Below are 17,325 nucleotides of genomic sequence, written 5' to 3'. Positions count from 1 at the left end.
GGAAAGGAGAAGGGGGGAAGTGATAAATGCCGTGCCAAAGGATAAATACCTTTGTGCTGTTCTCAAGTCCCCATTCCCTTTACATATCATGTCCAGCCCTTTTCCTACAGCTGGTGCCTCAACAAGATCATCAATCCACAGAGCTCAGAGAATGGCTCAGCTGATCTGGCATAGGGGTACCAGCTACATCCTCCTGTTTGTCCTGTAATTGATATTTAGAGATTTAATGAATCTCCAGGTTGCCTTCTGTTAACAATGGAGAAGTTACACTGGCTGTTTCAACACAAAGACATGAAAAGGCTCCCTCAACTGCTACAACAGCACCAACAACATGGAAGTGGGTAGGGATGTCCACATGCCTCATACCCACATTTCTTGTTGTTGATGCAGTATTGCTGAGGCAGCAACAGTCTCCTGCCAGCTCCTCTCCTGAGTCCAGCAATGCTTCCTTATCTCTCATCACCTTTACCTTCAGCATGGAACAATATTCATGCAAATATGATACTGACTACAAGCACCCAGTCTAAACTCCAGAACATTAGCTTTGAACATGACATTAGTATACTGCACAATACAGACTGATCCAATTCAGTAAGGCAAATTAAATATTCTTAAATGCACTGTACTCATTTTTGCTACACATACCAGGTTCTAGCCTATTGAGATCAACAAATGTGCTTCCCCCACTATGACCTGTTTTGCCATTTTTATTCAGCAATTAATTTCAATTTTCTTGGAGTCATTTTAGCCGGACTAGCTTCACACCCAGTAGCAAATAAAATAATCCATCTTCTCTCTGATTAGGACTGCCTGTTACCTATGTGATGTCTCTGTATGGACTAGTCATTAAGAAAATCTGCATGAAATGTTTCTTGACATTTCAGCTTATGTTTGGCCCCAGAAGTTTTGATATCACTTTCAATTTTATTGTACTTTTATTGTTTTATTTATTATTCCTTGAGAAGGTGTTTTTGTTATAATATAATGACCTTTGGCCATATACAACACTTTTGACCTGCCTACCTACCGACAAATGAATTGTAACTACCTGACTGAGTAGCTGTCCAAGAACATTTTCGACTAGATGAACATCCCTCTGTGACATTTTACCAAAAAATACATATCTAGAAAGATGCTATATATCATTAAAAAGTATTAAGTATTTTTGGATTGGTTAAGATACACATACCTGTACCATCATCTACATTTTCCACCTCCATCACTTCTGTGTTTATTCTGCCCCGGAAGAGATACCGGCGTCCATCTGTGGATGCTTTGCTGTTCTTCAGTCGTCTGTGGAGGGGTGAAGAACCACAATGGCAGTGGGTTGGATCCAATGGCTCTTGAATTAAGTAAGGTGCCTTACTACAGTAGAGAAAGGCACCTTACTTCACAGAAGGAATCCACTGGATAGAACCAAACGTGAAAAAACGAACACCTATTTTCATCATGACTCATAATATGATCAGCAATTAATTGTATTAGGCATGCAATAAATTACATTTTTTTAAAAAATGCTCCAACTTATTTTATTCTGTATCCTGTGATATAGTAATTCACCATATATATGAAATTGAAATTACAGAGTAAAAGAACTATCCTTCTAACAGTTTATTCCAAATCTTTGATGTAGTTTCTTCTAATGGGAAAGAGCTTCAGAGTTCAATAATTAAGCATATGGCCTAACATTATAGATTCCTCAGTGTATTAGGAATATATTAACCATAAAATCTATGTTTTATGAAGTCAGTCTTCAAAGCATAATAATCTTACCTATGTTTTCTTTTGCAGTAGACTAAAAGATTGTCAAAAAGAAAAAACACCCTTTCCTGAATATTTCCTGCAGAGATTTTCAACAAGACTCCATAAATCAGCATTTCTGTGCAGGTGTCTGTTATGTTGGAACCCTAATGGAGAAAGAAATAGAAAAACATGGATAAAAAAATAGAAAAAAATGATGTTTCAAAATTAAAAAAATAAAACTTAAAAAATTATGTTTCATACAAATTAATTTTCAGTTTTAGTTAATCAAAAAATAGAAGCACATTATTATTACTATTATTCTTATGTATGGGTGTACAGAATCAGACAATTACATGTTCAAATTTTCAATAAACAAAACCCTCTTTTTCTACAAATTATTTGATTGAGGTGTTATTTCTCTTTCAGAATTAGTTCATTTCATTAGAAATTCCACAGCCCAAATGCTTTTATGCGAGTCCATAATTAAAGGCGGATTCCTTTATTACCATACTACAGTGACACATTTTTGCCACAGACACCAGAACTGTGACGACCAATGTAATCATAAACAGTAACAACCTTCTAAGTCCCCTGAGTTCAATAGTTTTAGAAGGGTAACTCGCTTAAGGATTGCACTGTAATTCCATATCATCTGGTTCAGTATAATCTTTCAAAACAACCTAGAATAAAAATTCATATCCCATGATATATCTACTCCATGGGTTAGATCCAGTGCATAATTTCTCCTTTTTCTGGAACTCTTGATCAATCAGAAACACAATAAAAAGACCATGTTAGCATCAAGTCAAACTTATTGAAATACCTTTAATATTTCTTTTTATGCAAGCTCTTGTGCAACCAAATTTCTGGACCTTTGAATATGTAGGGAGGAAAGTGCTAGGTGTTGTACAAGATCTGGCATGACTGCAAATACATTGTCAATTTATGTTTCCACTTTCGCACTGCTGGATCCATGCCTGTAACTACACTTTTTGGGCAGCCCAATCCATGAGTCCCAAATCCATAGTAGAACAAAAGAAAAAGTTACTGGTGCCCATTTCCAGGTTTTTCTGTCACAGACCTATGGGGGACCCAGATACTGGCATCCTTACCTCCTCTGCCGGCAGAGGTGCCCCTTATGCTGGCAGAGGGGGCAAACATGCTGGTGTAACCTCACACCACATCCAAGCAGTGATTCCCCTCACCCCAATTGGGTCATCAGAAAGATACAACAAACAAGCATATATGTGACATCTACCTGCAGAGCTTAACAACACAGCATTCTATATTACCAAAAATATAAATGTACCTAAGGCTCAGAGAAGTAAATACCAATCTAACTGTAATTCCCCAAAACTTTTACATAAACATTATTTCTATTTTAATAACATTCTTCCAAATCCAGTCCCACTCTTTTTGCAGAATAAGGTATCTACTGTTTGCTTTTTAATTTTGCTTTTTAACTTGTAAATTATTCAAAAGCTGATAAATTCCTCCAACACAATTTCAGTTATCAGCAACTCATTTCTCATTCTAGTAAACGCTTACTTTAAAATATTTGCATAATACTACAATTTTCACTTGTATTCATAGCTGAATAAAATTCCACCATCCTGTAACCAGTCCCTAATTTATCAATTCACACAGAAGTCAACAGGTTAATTCCTAACACAATTCAAGAGCAGAAAACTCCTGATTATAATCCACTGACATTAAAGGAGATATTCCAGGACAATATTTTTGGATTAATCCCAAACTATTATAACTGCACTGACAATTCTTGAGATACACATTTCAATGGAAAACTCATGCTTCCCCAGAACTTTTCATAGACATTATCCAGTGTCAGATCTTGGATTAAGAACTTAATTGTATACTAGCTAACTTTCCATGTATGCATTTGAATATTTTCAAGGGTTTTTCTCTTGGCATTTTTTTTCTTTAAAATTGTTCTTGTGTCAACCCCACAAGGAAGTATTTCAACTTTAACTGTGGTTCTGTAAATTCTTTTCCAGGGGAATGTTCTCAGGAAGAAAAATTAGATGCATCCTTCTGAATTTAAGCCAAAGTCATTTGTAAATATAAAAATTTGGACTGCAATTCTAAATATAGCTTTCTGAAAGCAAGTATTACCAAAAGCGCTGAGATTTGCTTCATAGTGAACAGCTTTAGAATCAGAGTGCAAGCCAAATCAGCAGTTCTAAAGAGCTAAGCTATTTGTACAAATCAGAATTTTGCTGAACAAAGGACTACATTATGCTAAAGTATGTCTTTTAACATTATTCATTGATTGGGTTACTGGAATCATTTATTTAAAAGAACAGACTCAAACAATGTAGAAACCAATGTAGGTAGAACAAGACTAGAGTGATATGGTCCCTACAGCTCACTTTAGTCCAGTGATTCTCAACCTTCCTAATGCCGCTACCCTTTAATACAGTTCCTCATGTTGTGGTGACCCCCAACCCTATCATTTATCTATTTTACAGATGGAGAACACTGATGCAGAGAATCTTACGCAACCCCTGTGAAAGGGTCATTCGACCCCCAAAGGGGTCCCGACCCCCAGGTTGATAACCATTGCTTTAGTCAGTTCTATAGACACAACATTCTGACCAACAGTAGCTTCCAAGCAATCTTCAAGGGCAGCCCAATATAGACTACACTGCAGTAATCTTATTTGTTTATTTAATTAATAGGCTGCCCTTCCCTGTCAAATGAGCTTAGGCCGGCTCGTAACAGCTGCACATTACAATAATAAAGTCAATATAGATTAAAAATAGGAGATCAATCAGGAGAGAAAGCAAGGAAGTTTTTAAAAATTGGCACAGAACAATAAAAAAGGGGAGGGACAGAAAGGGAAGGGAAGGGTGGGAGGTTGTTGCTGCCCTCAACCATAGGTCTGACCTAACAGCTCCATCTTACAGGTCCTGCAGAATTGAAGCAAGTCCTAAAGGATCCAGGTCTCATTTGAAAAAGCATTCTACCGCGCCAGGACAAGAGCTAAAAAACCTTCTGGCTCTAGTCGAGGACAGTTGGTCAGTTTGGGGGCAGAGAACACCAGTAAGTTATTGCTTACAGAGCACAGTTCTCTTTGGGAGTGGGGGTTGTTGGGAGAGGTGGTCTCACCAATATAAAGGTCCCAAGCCATTTAGTCACTTAAACGTCACTATCAAAACCTTGAATCTGATCCAATATTCTGTTTGGAACCAATATAGCTGTCAGAGCACCCCTTAAATATATATTCTCCAAGAGTCCCTGTAAGGACCTGTGCAAGCTGCATTCTGGCCAAGATGAAGTTTCCAGAATAGTCTAAAGGGTAGCCCTGCATATACAGCAAGTTATAGCAGTCTTGTCTGGAGGTAACTGTTGCATGGATTGCTGTTCCACAGGCCGGGACGAGACAGGTAGGATGTGAGTTGCTCAGTCTGGCAAAGATGGAAAAATTCCCGTTTGGCTACATTTTTGACTTGGATCTCCATAAACAAGGAGGCATCCAGAATCACACACAAGCTCTTAACAGTCAGCATAGGTGTTAGTTGCACACTGTTTAGAGCTGGGAGTTGACATCCCATGCCTAAGTCATCTGACCCAGCCACAGGACCTCTGTCTGTGATAGATTTAACCTCAGCCAACTCTACTTCAACCATTTCATCAGGGCCTCCAAACAAGTGGCCAATACATCTGGTGCAGAATCCAACCAGCCACCCTCAACAGATACAGCAAGGTGTCATCAGCGTAAAGATGACTACCCAATCCAAAAATCTGGACCAGCCAAGCAAGGAGACACACATAGATGTTGAACAACATTGAGGAGAGGATCAGTGAACAGCCATCAAGATATATCTCATTGAACTGGCAAGTTTGTACAGAACCAGGAGGTCCAGATATTCTGGTCTCAGATTATTTAGGGTAATCTAAATATATGTTTCCTTTCACATAACATCTAGTTATGTATGTATTATCCACTGTAACTGATTATACTTCTCTAAAACCTCAGGCAGAGATCTTTCCAAGTCTAGCTATTCAACAGCACTTGAACAGAGATGACGTATTTTGAAACTGGGATTTGGTACATTCTCAGACAGTCTGTTTCAAGGAAAGCCTACCAATATTCCAAGTGAAAGAAAACTTCCCATGATCTGTCTGGAGGGAACTGTCAGGAGACCAGACAACATGGGACACAATTGGGTCTCCTAACTACTTGCTGGGAAAGGGCAGATATAAAGCAATCAATCAATATAGGGAATCCATATGGACCTGCAGAGGGCATCCAATTTCCCTGCCCTCGCTATTTCTTCTTCCCCTTCCCTGAAAGGCTTCACAGCATTTCCTGTTTTCTCCTCTCCTTCCCATTCACCAGGCAATCCTCATTTACCTGCCCTTTCTGTCTTCAGCTTTCGCTCTTTCCTTCTGGTGGCTTCTACCCTGGAAAAATATGGTCCAGTTATGCAGTGCCAGCCACCAGACCAGATCCAGCTGTGTGCTGGAGAACTCACAAGGACTGCAACAGGCACCAAACTTCCTTCCCCACATTATTTCCACATTCCCTCCTCCTGGTAGCTATCATATCCTCAGATTGCATTATGACTTGCTACTAGAGACAAGTGAAGACCCAACTGCAACTTGCTGATTGCATGGAATTTAGATCTCTAAGTCAAGTAATTAATTAGAAAAGTTCCATTAAGCTGGTTCAAATAGCATCCTTCTGCATATGGAAGATAGTGTCGTTCCATCAGTAGAAAGGGATCTCTGAATGCAAATTTAGTTTATGATACTTTTGCTTAGGAATGCAACCATGCTTTGATCCTCCATTAGATGATAGCGAAGCCATGTACTAAGTATTTTTTCCTGACAGAGAATTTCTAACAAGTATACTTCTCTGTTATTAAGTTCTATAGCAACCAGATGTTTAGTTAATTAAACTGGTTCTTGAAATATAGAAGCATTTATTACAGAGAGCTCTCATAAAACTTGGCTTACTCTTGTAAAATAATTCAAATTTACACAGTTTGAAGTTATTCTGTCTGTTCTTGTATAGTTAGTAAAGGGATACTGATTTCTAACCAAAATACTTACCTGAATCTTACTACCAGCATTAGGATTGCTAGCATTAGGGCAACAACCAGTAGGAGAATCACTATTGGAGCCTGTGCCGTTATGACATCACTGGTGACACACTGATGTCACTTCCAATATAACTAGAAATGACATCAGTATATAACCAGGGTCATTCTATCACTCAGTCCAATCTCTATGGTTTAACCATATAATGCTAAAGTGTTACTAGTGACACACTGATTACACTTACAGTTGTGCCAGAAGTGAAATCAGCACATTGGGACTCTGGCTGTCACCCCCTATTCCCTCTCATTTTTATCCCACTGCTCAGCTTAGCAGTAGCAAGAAGAGCCAACCTTACTAAAATTCATCAGCACACCACAGCATTTTAGCATACTGTCTCTAGAGGTACAAGTTGCAAGGCTCTGACCCTGAAACAAGAAAAAATATAATGTGATTGATTTACTGTAAAAAGTTCATTCTTCTCAATTTTGTCTTCCTGACTCCTTTATGTGTCTTTCCAACAATGGTACTCATCTATATTGTGAAACGCTTTAAAAATTTAACTTTGATTTTCTTCTAAAATGGCAAGCACAATGACTATAGATGGCAGTCACAAATTCAACCCTCACATCAAGAAAACATTTGGTGGCATCACACCATTTTAGTCAACATCAGCCATGTTCACAATTGGACAGCTTCCAGCATTAGTGTCTTCAATCTTTTCCCCAAGTGCTTAGGTTTATGTTTCCACACATTAATTGTGTTTTTAGGTCACCTTTGGAACTCAGGGCAGTGAATATTATTCTTCCCACCTCCAGTTCATCTTCACAACAACCCTGTGATGTAAGTGGAACAGGTTCCAATTCATAAGATTTGGTTTTTGACAATGACTTGTGTTTTTAAAAATTTGGCATTGCTTACTGTTTTCACAAGTTTTCTAATAATGTATTGGGGTTTTCTGTTGCTATGTGCCTTGGATCTCTGTTTTCTGGAAGAAAAGCCAGTATATAAATGTTTTTAACAAACAAAAATGAACAGACTGCTATCCTAAGGTCACTCAGTGAGCCTCATGATAGAGGGGAAATTTGAACAGCCTTTCTAGTTCCAGTCCATAAGACACTCTAGGTTTTACCAAAAACAAAACAAAACAAAACACCCTGCCAGAGGACAGAAATGCTTGTTATTTCCAAGCATTCTTATTATGTCAGGATATCAGTCTAGCAACATTAAATGCAAAGATCAGTGTCCTTTTGCCTAAGCCTGTGTGAGTGAGCTTCTTTTCTTTAACTCAAAGTAGCTGGCAACCTAGAAGTGGGGCAGGGGGGAAGGTGTGGATGGCAGTGGGTGGGAGAGGAAAAGCTGGCTGCGGGTGGAGGGAAGATCTCCGGAGCAAAGCTGTGCTCACTGACAAATTTCCCCACTCTGGCAGTAACGCAAATTAAAAGTCATGCTAAAAGTTGTCTCACTTGCTGTGGACAGAATAGAAAGTGAAAGAAGGGCTCCAGGAAATAGGTCTGTACAAGAAATCTTGCTGCGATGAACATTTGCCCCCATCACGCAACAAGTACATGGTGCATAATACATCAACATATGTAACTGTCAACATGGCCAAATCTGTGGATATTTAAATCCAGAAACCAGAGCAATGAATAAACAAAACATATCCTTCTAAAAACCTAAAAGTGCTTTGGGTTTAGAAAAAAAATCTGAAAGTGAAATAATTCACTGGGTGTTAACCCCTCCCTGTTGATAAAAGATGCACCTATAGCTTTAAGAAACAGTAGCCATTGCTTGGCAACCACAACAGTATTGTTCAGTCTTGATTTCTATCATGAAAAGGCATAGGGAGATAGAGAAGTTCTTTCCAGAACTATTTAGTGTTTGAAGGAGGCCTGTCAGCCAGAAGAATATTGAGGGGAAATGGCACACTGGGGCAACACTTGGGGACTTGAGTGACCCCATGTTCCTATGCACCACTGCTGTCAGCAACCACAAAGTAACCTTCCACCACTTTCTACCACCCAACTTGGATGAGCTACCAAGTTCCAGTTGCTTGCTGCTGCTCAGTAGCAACCATCCTAGTGAAAGACAGTGTGATGTCATGATTAGAGTTTCAAACTAAGATCTGGGAGACCTAGGTTCAAATCACAACCACTGGCTAAATCCATTACAAGAAGCAAGCAAGTGGTAACAAATAGCTGCAAACACAAACAGGCTCGGAGAAACAGGAAAGGGAGTCGCTACTTAGCACCATTCTGACTACAAGCAACCATGTAGCTGCTGCCTTAAGCACCTGACTGCTCAGTGACCAAGCATCAGGACAGAGTTCCCATCAGGTGTGTGCCAGGATATGACATCATGTTGAGGCCATTCCAAACACCAGAAGTGTTTCTCCATTCACCCAGGAAGGGACAGTGCAGTGGGAAGGATTTTCAACTTATTTTCTCTCCTTGCAATACCTACCAGGAAACATGGATGGTGTTGTAAAGGAAGGCTCCCATTATAAGTTTATTTTAACCAATTATTTTAATTGCCTCAAAAAATAGGACTAATATGCCAATTCATATGAAAGTACATTAAAGAAACCAAACATGTCAACAGGACACACACTTTTAAAATGTTGGACAGGGAAATGGAAAAAAGAGGACATTTATTTTACCAGTTAGAGAGGAGATAGTCTTAGATTGTCCCCTGTGTTACATAATGCTCTGTAATGAATATAAGGAAAGTACAGTGGGCAGACTTCTAAATGCCTTCTATGTCTTACAAAATGACAAATTTTGTGACATTACCTCCCATCCTTCAATGTGAGACTGCCATTCTTCTAAAACCTCTAGTTTTTCCATCTGTCTCTTTGCCTCATTTATGTTGGAACAGACAGATTTCATGGCTTGGAGCGCTTCCATTAAGGCAAAGTAGTCACTGTGCTTTTTTGGAGTACGCTTTAACAGCTCCTGGGGAAAAAAATTATTTCATTTTCTCAACAAGAAACTTGATGTTTTTAGTTATCTGGATTGTAGATGCTTTTTCTATAAATGTTAGTTTTTAAGGTGCCACTGGACTCTTGTTTTGCTACGGCAGCCTAATACAGCTACCCCTTTGAAATCATGCCAACAGACCCATGAAATATAAGATACCAAAGGAACAGAATTTGTATGGAACATGCCAGAAGACTAGTGGAAGAAGCCAGACCTCAATGATGCTAGCAAGCTGGACAAGGCAGTCATTCACCAGCCTGTTATCAGGGTCTACACCATCTTTGCTATGTATGGAGTAATCTTCTAATATGTCTGCAAATGCTGTCAAGACACAATCAACTTACAATGATGCCAACAAGGGGTTTTCAAGGTCAGTGAGAAGCAAAGGTGGTTTGCCATTGCCTTCCTCTGCAAAGCTTTCCTTGGTGGTCCCCATCCATGTACCTGCCCTGCTTAATGTCTGAGATCTGACAAGATCAGGCAATACTATACCATTCCACATCCTACAGGATCTCCTGCTATCTTTAGTTTTACTACTGGTTCACAGTAGACTCTGAATGTTCTCATTCATCAACTTTATTCTGAGTATAATACTCTAAACAAACTAAAAGAAACACATACCTTCAAAAGAAGTGGATACTTGCATATTCTCTGGATTGGTGACACTATATATCCTTCTAATGGCACATCGGTATTTTTGCGTCCTCCTAGCAGCATGCAGTTCTAGAAATTGGGGCAGGATTAATTAAGAATCATTTTGAATTTATCTTTTCCCAGATGTGCTATGAAAGATCATGAAGAAAATCACATAAAGATGTTCATGAATCATGCTTTGCTACTACGTTTTTACATGGTGTCAGGGGTGCCTTTTGTCAACTTCATTTTATTTGCTGACTGAAGCTACGTGACCTAGCCACTGCAACCCATGTTTGGATAACCTCCCAATGGACTATTATAATGGATTTTAAATAGAACAATCATTGAAAATAGTTTGGCAATTTCATCAAGTGCAAACTCTTAACTATAAACAGGGGCATGACTGTGAAGTTCATAGTATTTCCATTATGCATCCATGTTTAATTCAAGATGCTGGTTATTTTTTTAAGCCCTAAGTATCCTTGGGCCTCCCTAGCACATGAGTGTCAGGGCAAAGGCCCTGCCCCCCTTCCCCAAAGTACTGAAAAACTAACATAAACCTTCCCTGAAATATCTTTGAATGCAGTAACAATTTAATCCCAACTCTGCTCATTGGATAACCTTTCTCTCAGCCTAGTCTAACCGATAGAATGGTTGCTGCCAGGGTAAAACTATAGAGGAAGCAACCCTATTGTAATTGGGTCCCCATTGTGAAGAAAAGTAGGATAGAGAGACAGCCAGGATGGCTTAATTAGACTGTCAGACTAAGACCGTGGTGGCGAACCTTTGGAACTCCAGATGTTATGGACTACAATTCCCATCAGCCCCTGTCAGCATGGCCAATTGACCATGCTGGCAGGGGCTGATTGGAATTGTAGTCCATAACATCTGGAGTGCCAAAGGTTCGCCACCACTGGACTAAGGTATGGAAGACCAGGTTTGAATCCTTACTCGGCCAAGGAAGCCTGTTGGGTAATCTTAGACCAATTGAACTCTCTAAGCCTAACCTAGCTCACAAAGCTCTTGTGAGAATAAAATAGAGGAGAGCAGAATAATGTGAGCTGCTGTGGGTTCATTAATGAAAAAAGTGAGATATAAATAAAGTGAAAAACAAATCAACATCTGAACCAACAGTTAAATTAGCCTTGTCCAAAGTGGTATGTCAGGTGACAGAGCAGCCCCCTTTCTCCTGACTTGCAACAGCTGCCGACTGAGTCAAACCACTTGCCACTGCCTTCGTCACTGGGCAGCACTCCCCACCTTATCCACCCCTGTGCTCCTCACTCACCGTAGCCTAGATTCAGCTGCAGCATACTCTCTGCTGCTTCTGCCAACAAGGACAGCAGAGCTGTTGTTGTCACTTAGAGAGTGAGGATCCAAAAGGCAGGAGGAGCTATTGTGGATTTCAATGTCAATACAAGCTATGTTGTTCTGCCAATGGTTGGTGCTTTTTGACAGATTGACATACATGGCCTCCACTGTTCTCCACTTGGACAGGACCATGGAAGAGAGGAGTGAAGGGCCAGGAGAGAGGAGAGATTATCTCAGGGGTTGGCCAGTGCTGCAGGCATCCTTTGGGGCCACCCACAGGGTTCTCCCTGCCCAAGGCCCCACACAGGGCTCTCTCAGCCCAAATCCCAGCCAGTGAACTTTAACATTGCTGCCCTGTGTGCTGTGCTGTCCAGGCCAGATCCAATCATGCTTCTGACCTGGCAGCTACTGCTCCCTTTCTGCCAGCCATTTGAAGCAACTGTTCCCTTACCACCCCCTTTAGATCCAGCCCTGTTTCCCAGCACCACCTATCTTGCAATGCAAGATCTCTACCTGGGCTGCAGGGAAACAACAAAGGCAAAGAAGAAAAAGAAGAAGAGACTGGATTTATTCCCTGCCTTCTCTCCTGTAAGGAAAGTCCGGGTGACTTACAAACTCCTTTCTCTTCCTCTCCCCACAACAGACACCTTGTGAAGTATGTGGGGCTGACAAAGTTCCAATGAACTGCAACTAGCCCAAGGTCATCCAGCAGGAATGTGGGAGTGGGGAAACAAATCTTGTTCACCAGGTAAGAGCCTCCCTGTCATGCAGAGGAGTAGGGAATCAGACCCACCTCTCTAGATTAGAGTCCACCTGCTTTTTAACCACTATAACTTGACGGCTCTCAAACCTGCTTTTTCAATGGAACCAGCTTTTTCAAGGCTAAAGATATGAATGAAGATATGGATGACTGAGAGTCAAATTTTGCTCTCAACTCACTATTGTTAAAATAAACCATTATTTGCATTCTGTCTGGATTGAGAATTTTTCAAGCAAGTGCACACATGCAGCTAGGCACTTACTTTACATTTCAGAGGACATGACTGGAAACCTTCTCGTTTTTACCAATTACTCCAGGGTACAGATACCATTTATTAGGGAAACTGTTATTTTAAATTAAATTAAGAAAACTATCTGTAAACTCTTGATAATTTATTATGCTATAGGAATTCTGTTTAGCATTCAACAGGGTGCTGGAGCAAATGTAATGCACCCAAGGAAGTGAAAAGCATTGAGTAAGATCTAGATAATTCCTTGTTGTAGTTAGATACATTATCCTGTGCTTCCAAGTTGGCAAGCTTATAGTGTTATTTTCTAGATTCTCAAGAGATGACACTGACTGTGTGATACAGACAGATTCTTTGAAAACACTGCTTTGGTATTTATCTGATTATAGCCATGTTTGTCTTGTGTGTTACTTAGAAAACAATGGGTAAAAAGCAATAAACCAATCAAATAGCTTAAGTGCAAAATACAAATAAATATCCATTTACCAACAGAAAAGTCCGTACTGTTCTTATTTTGTTGAGTTCAAGCAAAAGTTTCTGTGCCTTCTCATGGTTACTGCAGTATTCATCATAGATATGAAATCTGTCTTTCTGGAGAAAAACAGATTTTGTATTAGACATTTTTAAATTTCTGAAGCCTATTAGAGATTGAAAGAAAATAACCTAACATAAACTATCAATGAAAAAGAGATATTATGAAAGTTACTGACTTCTTAGAAATAACCAAATATGAAATAAAGGCAGCCATTGCAGTTGTTAATTTGCAATAGCTGACCTACATAACTACAATAGAAACTGATGATTGTCAGGTACTGGAAACTAACAACAATGGCTCAGATCCTAATTCCTGTTCTGCTTGCTTGCAGTAGGCACTTGCAGAAGGCAATTTTAGCTGACTTTCCTCTTCTACTGACATTCCCACTTTGACCCCCCCCCCTCCAATAAGGTCCCTGGGCATCCAATGACTCATGGATACAAAATGTCAGAAGGACAGGTGACTGCAGCCAGAAAGTGCCAGTAAAAAATTGAAGAGACAAATATCAATTAAAAATACTAAGCTTAAATGATCGAAATTGGCATACAAAACGAAGGAAGCAGGTTCCCACTTCTTGTTGAGCATTAGGTTCAGGGCGTAGACATTCCTCCATACTGGACAGAAAATCCTTATGCAGTTTAAGGATATCTTCAATATTTGAGAACAACATCTGTAATTAAGAAATGCAAAAATATAAATAAACAGAAGCCAATGACTATAAAAGGGGAGCGTGAATAAGCAACTACTAACCTTAATTGTTTCCTCCGTAACATTTTTATCAACTTTGAAAGCAGCCCATTGCATCATTCTGTGAAAGAATGCCTGGAAAATAATAAGAAAATCAGCAAATGACCAAAAGCATTAAACAATGTTACTCACAAAAGGCTTTTGTGGCAATATATATATGTGTGTGTGTACATATATGAAATTATATGGTGGTATAAATATGTACCCACTGGCTTATGTACAATATGAATAACAACTCTAGAGTATTTGAAGCAAATAACCTCACAGCTGCACTAGGTATACTCAAAGATAAAAATTAGAAATCAGGCATTAGTGTCACATTTCAGTAGGAAAGTTCCATGTTTGCAAACATTATTTCATTATGTCAGTTAGGTGTCCATGATGTCCAGCAATGGGAGTTTGCACAGTTTGCAGAACTACATGCATGATTTTAACAATCTTATTTTCTGCTCAATTTTAGGGCACAGTGACATACAGTTTCAAGCTGTCTCTGCAAACAAAGAAAACAAGAACTGAATACAATTACTATCTCCAAAAGCACAGTCCTCACAGTCTCATGACTCAGACTTTATACATCAGATGGAAACAGAAGAAGATGATAAAACCAGACTTATGTACCCTTTCAGACCACCTAGTTACAACAGGACCACCCATTACAAATAGAACACAACGTATTAGACTATTCACAGCAGGTAGACATTTAAGCAGTAACAACACAGCCTTAAGTCATTAGGAGCATGCTCAGACAAATGCAGAATACCCAGTCAACATATATGAAAATGATAATTGTATGGGAAGGTCTGTTTCTATGTTTCAGTTGGGTAACCATGTTAGTTTGGAAAAACTGTTGGTCTTCAGGTACTGGACTCAAGTTGTTTCTAAAAGTGTACTGTCATTGGCATGAAGTACATTTTTAGTACCTATGCAAATATTTTATGATACACCCATTTATGAGAAACAAAAAATAGAACAAAATAAAGACAGCTTTAACAGCTTGACAAATGTGGGATAGCTTACAGAAGACAAACCAGTTTTATTAAACTTCCTGGGATACCAAAGATGGAAAGGTGTAATATCAACATAAGCTTCCTGGTCATTGCTCATTTTCTGATATACAGCCTGAACACAACTGCAATGAGAACAGGAGTTAATCCGTTATCATTTGTGACAAAAGTAGCAGCTAAATTTGAACAAGATAAAAGCCAGTGTATCATGGTGGTTAGAGCAGTAATAGTCAGTGGCTTGGGAAACATAAGTGACTTTTTAGCATGCCACATGAAGTTCTTCTGAGCTTGGTTCCTCATTATGGCACCTGCTCCATGTTTCAGGAAGTGAGTAAGGCCTTGCCTGATGGGGCTTATTGTTGGTAGTTGTCAAAATAAGGCACAGCGCCCACCTTCTTCATCTCCCCACATTGCAGCATGAAGCCACTTCCCATCTTATTACTCTCCCCCAGAAGGCAAGAACAGAAGGCAGAGAAGAGGGGGGCCAGGTTTGCCCCACCCATAGATGGAGGGAAGGAGTAGGGTTGCCAGGTCCACACACACACACACCCTCAAGCCACTGGCAGGCAGGAGAATGGCTACAGAAAATCGCACCTGTGCCAAGAACTGAAATTGCATTGCCACCCCATTGCCACCCCATGATGGTGATGGTGTTACTATGCCTGAAAACCATTTGGCTCAGTATAAGGCAGCTTCCTATGTTCAAGTTTTCTTGTTTTTTTCCTTATTGTATCAGAGATCCCTGCTTCTGATATTGTCAAGAAATGGGGAAAGGGGAAAAAATTTTAGAGAGAGAGAGAAATCTATTTCAGAAAATAAACTATTCCTGCAAAATAACATAAACAATTATAATAAAAACACTGAACCCTGCTTTTCAAATCAAAGAGGTGAGTTGCATCCACACATACTGAAGGAAATCTGCACCATAATTTCATATCTTTGCAGCTAACAAATCTTAGGACGTTTGAGGTGCATTTTATTTCAAAGTGAAACTACAGAATGGGTATTTGTTCCAATGAAAAGCTACTGGTGGAACGTACGTATTAGTATGGTCACTTGGGAAGGATGTTATCTGGATTTTAAAATTTTACATTATTATTATTCAACCATTCTAAAAAGCAGTCAGCTCACCAGGGAACTCCATTTACTAATATCTATAAAAGTGGCTGCCCAGGTTGAAAAGCAACAAAACCAAATATTATATTCGCCAATTGCACCCTGCACACCCTTTTCTGAGAGTTGGATCAGAAGGAAAGCAGAAAACTAATTTTATTCTTCTATAACAAATAGCTTCTCTGACAATAATTCTGGCCCTAAGACTCCAAATTTCTTCAGCAAATAAATGACTGTGATGGGGATAATGAGTAAATGCAACATCAAACAGCCTGAATTGACATAAGTCTTTCCGGGATGGTATGATGATGTCACTTGAAGATTCAAGTGTTTCATGTTCCACTCTGAATCATCAATGTCTTCGGACATATTTAGATGCCACTGATGGTTACCAGTTTCACGTTGAGAAACTCCTATAGATCTCAGGATGGAGCCTGGTGGGGACATGGAATTTAATGGGGTACAATGCCAACAAGTCCATCCTCTAAGGCACAGGTGTCAAACTCGCAGCCCTTCAGATGTTATGGACGACAGTTCCCATCATTCCCTGCCAGCAAACTCATGGCCCTTCAGATGTTATGGACTCCAGTTCCCATCATCCCCTGCCAGCATGATGCTGCCAGGGGATGATGAGAACTGTGGTCCATAACATCTGGAGGGGCACGAGTTTGACACCTATGCTCTAAGGCAGTGATGGCGAACCTTTTTGAGACCAAGTGCCCAAACTGCAACCCAACCCCCGCTTATTTATCGCAAAGTGCCAACCCAGCAATTTAACCTGAATGCTGAGGTTTTAGTTTAGAAAAAACCGGTTGGCTCCCTCTTCCTCTGCCCCACCCGCTTGAGCAGGGGCCAGCCTGCTCTAGCCTCCAGCAAGTCCCACACAAACTGCTCTGTGCCTCTCTAGCATCTCTGCCTCCTCTGTGCCCCCCCCCCCCGGCAGCAGCCACCCAAAGCACAGGCACCAGGCCCGCCAGCTAAGTCCTCCCTGCTCACCGTAGTACACACATGTCGTGCTCAGTGGTCAAGGCCAGCCTAGATGTGTGTGGGGTGTGTGTGTGATTTTCTGCCCCCCACATGATGAACTCTGTGTGTGCGTGCCCACAGAGAGGGCTCCGAGTGCCACCTCTGGCACCCGTGCCATAGGTTCGCCATCACTGCGCTAAGGTTTTCCGTTTTCTTCAAGG

The 17,325-nt window shown here is 40.2% G+C and overlaps 1 protein-coding gene across 3 annotated transcripts in view; it reads right to left on the bottom strand.

The window, feature by feature from the left end:
- PREX2 (phosphatidylinositol-3,4,5-trisphosphate dependent Rac exchange factor 2) overlaps positions 1 to 17,325 on the bottom strand; it is a 156,707-nt gene that overhangs the window by 102,039 nt on the left and 37,343 nt on the right. For all 3 annotated transcript variants that reach the window (XM_048507926.1, XM_048507927.1, XM_048507928.1), the window contains exons 2-8: positions 14,025 to 14,096; positions 13,822 to 13,944; positions 13,226 to 13,330; positions 10,407 to 10,508; positions 9,600 to 9,761; positions 1,774 to 1,907; positions 1,190 to 1,293 (exon numbers count right to left, since the gene is read on the bottom strand). In XM_048507926.1, the coding sequence (XP_048363883.1) occupies positions 1,190 to 1,293; positions 1,774 to 1,907; positions 9,600 to 9,761; positions 10,407 to 10,508; positions 13,226 to 13,330; positions 13,822 to 13,944; positions 14,025 to 14,096 (802 nt within the window). The remainder of the gene's footprint in view (positions 1 to 1,189; positions 1,294 to 1,773; positions 1,908 to 9,599; positions 9,762 to 10,406; positions 10,509 to 13,225; positions 13,331 to 13,821; positions 13,945 to 14,024; positions 14,097 to 17,325) is intronic.

Source organism: Sphaerodactylus townsendi, linkage group LG09 (genome assembly GCF_021028975.2).
Source record: "Sphaerodactylus townsendi isolate TG3544 linkage group LG09, MPM_Stown_v2.3, whole genome shotgun sequence".
In the NCBI taxonomy this organism is placed as follows: Eukaryota; Metazoa; Chordata; class Lepidosauria; order Squamata; family Sphaerodactylidae; genus Sphaerodactylus; species Sphaerodactylus townsendi.
The sequence above is the reverse complement of the archived record's forward strand: the minus strand, read 5'-3'. Positions and strand labels throughout refer to the sequence as shown.